The 8,878-nt window shown below is 56.5% G+C and overlaps 1 protein-coding gene across 3 annotated transcripts in view; it reads right to left on the reverse strand.

Annotated features, from left to right (window-relative positions):
• Positions 1–1,110: 1,110 nt before the first annotated feature.
• Positions 1,111–8,878, reverse strand: part of LOC134433261 (syntaxin-1B) — a 14,029-nt gene continuing 6,261 nt past the window's right edge. Inside the window, exons 4-8 of one of the 3 annotated variants that reach the window (XM_063182133.1) lie at positions 8,321–8,429; positions 7,568–7,641; positions 6,030–6,167; positions 3,514–3,624; positions 1,111–1,508 (exon numbers count right to left, since the gene is read on the reverse strand). In XM_063182133.1, the coding sequence (XP_063038203.1) occupies positions 1,428–1,508; positions 3,514–3,624; positions 6,030–6,167; positions 7,568–7,641; positions 8,321–8,396 (480 nt within the window). In that variant the 5' untranslated portion in view covers positions 8,397–8,429 and the 3' untranslated portion in view covers positions 1,111–1,427. Of the gene's footprint in view, positions 1,509–3,513; positions 3,625–4,811; positions 4,890–6,029; positions 6,168–7,567; positions 7,642–8,320; positions 8,430–8,878 lie in introns of those variants that run through there. The other 2 variants (XM_063182131.1, XM_063182132.1) reach the window with 2 other exon arrangements.

Raw genomic sequence — 8,878 nt, forward strand, 5'->3', positions numbered from 1 at the left:
AGACATCACAGACCACGAGCGCTGGGGGCGGGGCTTGGGAGGGGGCGGGGGCTGGGGAGGGGGCGGGGCTCGGGAGGGGAGGGGCTTTGGGGAGGCCCCGCCCCCCGAACTGTTGGGGATGGTCCCTGGGGGGTGGGGGAGGGGCCATTCGGGGGGCGGGGCCGGAAATCTAAGGGGGGGATGGGGGGGGTGTTGATGACGTCATTGGGTCGTTGATGACGTCATTGGGTCATGGATTGGGTCATCGATGATGTCGTTGCATCATTGATGACATCACAGGATCGTCGATGAGGCATCGATGACGCCGTTGGGTCATCGATGGGGTGGTTGGGTCATCGATGACGTCATCGGCTCATCGCTGACGTCATCAGGTCGTTTTAATGAGGCCATTGCGTCATCGATGACGTCATTGGGTAATCAATGACGTAACCGGGTCACCAATGGGGTGGCTGGGTCATTGATGAGCTCATCAATGAGGTAACTGATCGGGGTCATTGATGACATCATCGATGAGGTCATTGATAATGTTATTGGTTCATCAATGACGTCATTGGGTCATGGATGGGGTCGTCAATGACGTCATTGGCTACGGGTTGGAGTGGTCAGTGAAGGGTTAACCAGTTGGGCACTGGTTGGAGTGGTCAGTGAAGGGTTAACCAGTTGGGCGCTGGTTTGGTCAGCGATGGTCGCGTTATCGGCGCGGCGGGAATGGGACGATGGCCCCGCCCCCACCCCGATGGGGTTGGTCAACCCAAGAGACCCAACCAAGAGACCCAACCCAACCCAACCCAAGAGACCCAACCCAACCCAACCCAACTCAACCCAACCCAACCCAACTCAACCCAACCCAATGGAACCCAACCCAACCCAACCCAACTCAAGAAACTCAATGTAAATTAATTCAACCCACCCCAACCCAACCCAACCCAACCCAACCCAACCCAACTCAACCCAACACAACTCAACCCAACCCAACCCAACTCAACTCATCCAACCCAACTCAACTCAACCCAACACCCAACCCAACACCAACTCAACCCAACTCAACCAACCCAACCCAACCCAACTCAACCCAACCCAACCCAACCCAACTCATCCAACCCAACCCAACCCAACCCGACCCCCGATCCGTGGGCGTGGCCAGCGGGGGATGACGCGATGGATGGCGACCAATGAGGAGCGGGAAGGGGCGGAGCTTAGATTTGCCGACCCCGGGGCGGGGGGGAGGGGGCGGAGCCTGGGTGGAAAGGGGGCGTGGCCGGCGGTGACGGGACCACCACGTGCTGGTTCGTCCGTTGGCAATTCGTTAACTCGTTAATTTATTCGCAGGTCGATGCGGTCGTTTGGTCGGTTAATTGACGGGGTTATCGGGGGAGGGGCGCGAGAGGGGGCGTGGCCTGGGGCGGGGGCGGGGCCGGGGCGGGGCCTCAGAGGCCCAAGGTGCCCCCGATGGACGAGGCCAGGACCACGCCCAGCACCACGCAGCAGATGATGATCATGATCTTCTTCTGCTCGGCGAGCGCCGTTTGGGGCCGATTCGGGGGAATTCGGGAAATTCGGGGAATTCGGGGAATTTGGGGATTTTTGGGGGATTTTTGGGGATTTTTCGGGGATTTTTCGGGGATTTTTTTGGGGGATTTTGGGGATTTGGGGACGTTTTTGGACAGATTTTGTATCGGGTTTTGGGGAGGGGAGTTTTGGTTTGATCAGAGCGAATTTGGTGAATTTTGATGGATTTTGATGAATGTCGGCGAGTTTGATGAATTTCGGGTGAATTTGGGGAATTTGGGGGGGGGTTGAGAGGGATTTTGGGGAAATTTCAGGTGGTTTGCGATGGGTTTTAGTGAATTTTGGTGATTTTCAGGGGGTTTTGGTGAGGTTTCAGTGGATTTGGGGTAAATTTGGCGAATTTCGGTGGATTTTGTCGCGTTTCGATGTTGTCGCGTTTCGATGGATTTTAATGAATTTCAGGGAATTACGGATGGATTTTGATGAATTTTTGATGAATTTCGGGTGAATTTTTATGGGATCCAATAAATTTCAATGAATTTTTCATTCATTCCAATGAATTTCATTGAATTTCGACGAATTTCAATGAATTTAAACACATTTTGATGGAATTCCGTGCATTTCATGAGTTTTGATGTTTTTCCATGAATATCAATGAATTTTTCATTCATTCCAATGAATTTCATTGAATTTCGACGAATTTCAATGAATTTAAACACATTTTGATGGAATTCGGTGCATTTCGCGAGTTTTGATGGTTTTTTCATGAATTTCAATGATTTTTTTCATGAATTTCAGTGAATTTCAATGAAATTTGATGGAATTCAATGAATTTCGATGAATTTCAATGGAATTTGATGGGTTTCAATGAATTTCAATGAAATTTGATGGAATTCAATGAAATTTGATGGTTTTCAGTGAATTTCGATGAATTTTGGGTGAATTTTGGGGATTTTGGGACGTCCCGGCAGCGGGGGGAGGGGAGAGAGAACAGCGGAACGTCACCGACCCCTCCCCCACCCCCTCCCAGTACAAACCAGTGCAAACCAGTACAAACCAGTGACCCTCCCAGTCCCCCCCAGCTCCCTCCCAGTACAAACCAGTACAAACCAGTACAAACCAGTCCATCCCAGTCCATCCAGTCCATCCCAGTTCCCTCCCAGTCTGTCCCAGTACGAACCAGTTTGTCCCAGTTTGTTCCCAGTGCGTCCCAGCCACTCCCAGTCCCATTCCAGTCCGTGCCAGTTCCTCCCAGTACATCCCAGTATGTCCCAGTATATCCCAGTATATCCCAGTATAACCCAGTGTAACCCAGTCCCTCCCAGTCCCCTCCCAGTATAAACCAGTATCCCCAGTATCCCCCACTGTCCCTCCCAGTCCATCCCAGTATCCCCCAGTATAAACCAGTTCCCTCCCAGTTCCCTCCCAGTACAAACCAGTGTCACCAGTGTCCCCAGTGTCCCCCACTGACCCTCCCAGTCCATCCCAGTCCCTCCAGTATAAACCAGTATCCCCAGTATCCCCCACAGTCCCTCCCAGTCCATCCCAGTCCCTCCCAGTATAACCCAGTATAAACCAGTATAACCCAGTGCCCCCACTGACCCTCCCAGTCCATCCCAGTATAAACCAGTATAACCCAGTGCCCCCACTGACCCTCCCAGTCCATCCCAGTCCCTCCCAGTATCCCCAGTATCCCCCACTGACCCTCCCAGTCCATCCCAGTATAAACCAGTATAAACCAGTATAACCCAGTTCCCTCCAGTCCCTCCCAGTCCCTCTCAGTCCATCCCAGTCCATCCCAGTATAACCCAGTCCATCCCAGTCCATCCCAGTATAAACCAGTTCCCTCCCAGTCCCTCCCAGTCCCTCCCAGTCCCTCCCAGTCCATCCCAGTATAAACCAGTATATCCCAGTATCCCCAGTGCCCCCAGTGACCCTCCCAGTCCCTCCCAGTCCCTCCCAGTATAAACCAGTATATCCAGTATCCCCCGTGCCCCCACTGACCCTCCGGGCCTTGCTCTGGTACTTGACGGCTTTCTTGGTGTCGGACACGGCGCGCTCGACGTAATCCACCGAGTGCTCCACGTTGTACTCGATGCGGTCAATCATCTCCCCCTGCGGCAGCAGAGTGACCAGCGGTCAGCCAGAGTGACCACTGACCCAACCATGGTCACCACTGACCGCCCGGAGTGACCACTGACCAACCATTGGTCACCACTGATGAGTGACCACCGAGTGCTCCACGTTGTACTCGATGCGGTCAATCATCTCCCCCTGCGGCCACAGAGTGACCACTGACCACCCGGAGTGACCACTGACCACCCAGAGTGACCACTGACCGCCCAGAGTGACCACTGACCACCCGGAGTGACCACTGACCACCCAGAGTGACCACTGACCACCCAGAGTGACCACTGACCGCCTGGAGTGACCACTGACCGCCCACAGTCACCATTGGTCACCACTGATGAGTGACCACCGAGTGCTCCACGTTGTACTCGATGCGGTCAATCATCTCCCCCTGCGGCCGGAGAGTGACCACTGACCACCCGGAGTGACCACTGACCGCCCGGAGTGACCACTGACCGCCCGGAGTGACCACTGACCAACCACGGTCACCACTGATGAGTGACCACCGAGTGCTCCACGTTGTACTCGATGCGGTCAATCATCTCCCCCTGCGGCCACAGAGTGACCACTGACCACCCAGAGTGACCACTGACCACCCCAGAGTGACCACTGACCGCCCAGAGTGACCACTGACCAACCATGGTCACCACTGACCACCCGGAGTGACCACTGACCACCCGGAGTGACCACTGACCAACCATGGTCACCACTGACCACCCAGAGTGACCACTGACCGCCTGGAGTGACCACTGACCAACCACGGTCACCATTGGTCACCATTGGTCACCACTGATGAGTGACCACCGAGTGCTCCACGTTGTACTCGATGTGGTCAATCATCTCCCCCTGCGGCCGCAGAGTGACCACTGGTCAGCCAGAGTGACCACTGACCAACCATGGTCACCACTGACCACCCGGAGTGACCACTGACCAACCACGGTCACCATTGATGAGTGACCACCGAGTGCTCCACGTTGTACTCGATGCGGTCAATCATCTCCCCCTGCGGCCGCAGAGTGACCACCGGTCAGCCAGAGTGACCACTGACCACCCGGAGTGACCACTGACCACCCGGAGTGACCACTGACCGCCCGGAGTGACCACTGACCAACCATGGTCACCACTGACCACCCAGAGTGACCACTGACCACCCACGGTCACCATTGGTCACCATTGGTCACCATTGGTCACCACTGATGAGTGACCACCGAGTGCTCCACGTTGTACTCGATGCGGTCAATCATCTCCCCCTGCGGCCGGAGAGTGACCACCGGTCAGCCAGAGTGACCACTGGTCAGTCTTGGTCACCATTGTCTCTGATGGTCACTATTGGTCACTCACAATGACTTCCAACCGCTCCCAATGACCACTGGTCACTCCCAATGACCATTGATGGATCTCCATGACCACTGGTCACTCCCAATGACCATTGATGGATGCAAATGACCACTGGTCACTCCCAATGACCATTAATGGATGCAAATGACCACTGGTCACTCCCAGTGACCATTGATGGATCCCAGTGACCCGTGGTCACTCAGGATGACCACTGGTCACTCCCAATGACCATTGATGGATCCCGATGACCACTGGTCACTCCCAATGACCATTGATGGATCTCCATGACCACTGGTCACTCCCAATGACCATTGATGGATCCCGGTGACCACTGGTCACTCCCAATGACCATTGATGGATCCCGATGACCACTGGTCACTCCCAATGACCATTGATGGATCTCCATGACCACTGGTCACTCCCAATGACCATTGATGGATCTCCATGACCACTGGTCACTCCCAATGACCATTGATGGATCCCAGTGACCACTGGTCACTCCCAATGACCATTGATGGATCCCGATGACCACTGGTCACTCCCAATGACCACTGGTCACTCCCAATGACCATTGATGGATCCCACAGACCCATAACTCCTCCCAATGACCAGTGGTCACTCAGGATGACCAGTGGTCACCCCAATGCGACCTTCTGGAGATCTTTGATGACCCTCAATGGGTTCTTGGTGACCCTTGGTGGGTCTAGGTGGACTTTGGTGGGTCCCCATGACCACTGGTCACTCCCAATGACCATTGATGGATCCCGATGACCATTGCTGGATCCCGCTGACCACTGGTCACTCCCGATGACCATTGATGGATCCCACAGACCCATAACTCCTCCCAATGACCAGTGGTCACTCAGGATGACCAGTGGTCACCCCAAGGCGACCTTCTGGAGATCTTTGATGACCCTCAATGGGTTCTTGGTGGCCCTCGGGTGGTTCTCGGTGACCATGGGTGGGTCTGGGTGGGTTCTCGTGGGTCCCAGTGACCATCGGTCACTCAGTGGTCACTCAGCGGTCACCCGGCGGTCACTCGGCGTCCCCACCTGGCTCTCCACCAGCATGGCCATGTCCACGAACATGTCGTGCAGCTCGCGGATGCTCGTCTCCAGCTTGATGATCTCGTTGTGCCGCGTCTCGATCTCGTTCAGCGCCTGCTTGGTCATCTGCGAGTCCATCTTGATCTGCGGGGGGACACGCGGCGGTCAGCGGGGTCACCCGGCGGTCACCCGGTCCCAGAGGTCTCCGGGTGGTCACCACAGATCATCTGGTGGCCAGCAGGTGTCTCCAGGTGGTTCCGGAGGTCACCTGGTGGCCACCAATGATCTCCTGGTGGTCATTAGAGATCTCCAGGTGGTCACCAGGTATCTCCAGGTGGTTCTGGTGGTCACCTGGTGGTCACCAATGACCTCCTGGTGGTCACCAGATGCCCCTGGAGATCTCCAGGTGGTCACCAGGTATCTCCAGGTGGTTCCGGAGGTCACCTGGTGGTCACCAGAGATCTCCGGGTGGTCATTAGAGATCTCCAGGTGGTCACCAGGTGTCTCCAGGTGGTTCTGGTGGTCACCTGGTGGTCACCAATGACCTGCTGGTGGTCACCTGGTGGTCACCCAGGATCTCCTGGTGGTCACCTGGTGGTTCCGGAGGTCACCTGGTGGCCACCAGAGATCTCCGGGTGGCCATCAGAGACCTTCGGGTGGTCACCAGGTGTCTTCAAGGGGTTCTGGTGGTCACCTGGTGGCCACCCAGGATCTCCTGGTGGTCACCAATGGTCACCTGGTGGTCACCAATGACCTGCTGGTGGTCACCAGAGATCTCCTGGTGGTCAGCTGGTCCTGGGGACCTTCAGGTGGTCACCCAGAGATCTCCAGGTGGTCACCACAAACCACAGTGACCACTGGTCACTCCCCATGACCCCATGGTCACTCCCAGTCCCTCCCAGTGACCATGGTGGTCACTCCGGTCACTCTGGTCACTCACGTCGTCGGTGAAGATGGCCAGCTTGCCGCTCTCCAGCATGGCCGTGACCACAGTGACCACAGTGACCACTGGTCACTCCCCATGACCCCAGTGACCCCTGGCGGCCATGGTGACCCTGGTGGTCACTCTGGTCAGTGGTCACTCTGGTCACTCACGTCGTCGGTGAAGATGGCCAGTGTGGCCGTGACCACAGTGACCACAGTGACCACTGGTCACTCCCCATGACCCCATGGTCACTCCCAGTCCCTCCCAGTGACCCTGGTGGCCATGGTGACCGTGGTGGTCACTCTGGTCACTCACGTCGTCGGTGAAGATGGCCAGCTTGCCGCTCTCCAGCATGGCCGTGACCACAGTGACCACAGTGACCACAGTGACCACTGGTCACTCCCCATGACCTCACTGACCCCGGTGACCGTGGTGGTCACTCTGGTCACTCTGGTCACTCACGTCGTCGGTGAAGATGGCCAGCGTGGTTGTGACCCCAGTGACCACAGTGACCACAGTGACCACTGGTCACTCCCCATGACCCCAGTGACCCCAGTGACCCTGGTGGCCATGATGACCATGGTGGTCACTCTGGTCAGTGGTCACTCTGGTCACTCACGTCGTCGGTGAAGATGGCCAGCTTGCCGCTCTCCAGCATGTCCTCCAGCTCCTCGTTGGTCGTGGTCCGGCCGGCTGCGGGAGAGTGACCGCTGAGTGACCGCAGCAGCGGTCAGTGACCCCTGGGTGACCCCAGAGTGACCCCAGTGGTCACTCAGAGTGACCAGAGCAGCGGTCAGTGACCCCAGGTGACCCCAGCGGTCACCCAGAGTGACCATAGCAGTGGTCAGTGACCCCAGTGGTCACTCAGATGACCCTCACTGATGTCCAGCTGTCTCTGGATGCGGTCCTTGCAGCGGTCAGTGACAGTGACCGCTCTGTCCATCCCCATCCCCTGACAACCCACGATGACCAGTGATGACCAATGACCCCAGGTGACCCCAGCGGTCACTCAGAGTGACCAGAGCAGTGGTCAGCAGTGCCCGTACTGATCTCCAGCTGTCTCTGGATGCGGTCCTTGCAGCGGTCAGTGACAGTGACCGCTCTGTCCATCCCCATCCCCTGACAACCCACGATGACCAATGATGACCAATGACCCCAGGTGACCCCAGTGGTCACTCAGAGTGACCAGAGCAGTGGTCAGCAGTGTCCGTACTGATCTCGAGCTGTCTCTGGACACAGCCCTTGCAGCGGTCAGTGACAGTGACCGCTCTGTCCATCCCCATTCCCCAATGACCAATGATGACCAATGACCCCAGGTGACCCCAGATGACCCCAGAGTGACCATAGCAGTGGTCACTCAGATGACCCTCACTGATCTCGAGCTGCCGCTGGATGCGGTCCTTGCAGCGGTCGCGGTACTTGGACTGCGTCGCGTTGTACTCGGTCATCACCTCCACGAACTTGCGGGACAGCGTCGAGTGCTGGGCAGGTGAGAGAGACAGGTGGGGTGGGACAGGTGAGACAGGTGTGAGAGACAGGTGAGAGACAGGTGAGAGACAGGTGAGAGACAGGTGAGAGAGAGGTGAGATGGGACAGGTGGGACAGGTGAGAGAGACAGGTGAGAGACAGGTGAGAGAGACAGGTGAGAGAGACAGGTGAGACAGGACAGGTGAGAGAGACAGGTGAGACACAGGTGAGAGAGACAGGTGAGAGAGACAGGTGAGACAGGACAGGTGAGAGAGACAGGTGGGACACAGGTGAGACATGGACAGGTGAGAGAGGTGGGACAGGTGAGAGAGACAGGTGAGACACAGGTGAGACAGGTGAGATGGGACAGGTAAGAGATGGACAGGTGAGACAGGTGGGACAGGTGGGACAGGTGAGATGGGACAGGCAAGAGATGGACAGGTGAGATGGGACAGGTGAGACA

The sequence above is a fragment of the Melospiza melodia genome, unplaced genomic scaffold (genome assembly GCF_035770615.1).
Source record: "Melospiza melodia melodia isolate bMelMel2 unplaced genomic scaffold, bMelMel2.pri scaffold_157, whole genome shotgun sequence".
In the NCBI taxonomy this organism is placed as follows: domain Eukaryota; kingdom Metazoa; phylum Chordata; class Aves; order Passeriformes; family Passerellidae; genus Melospiza; species Melospiza melodia.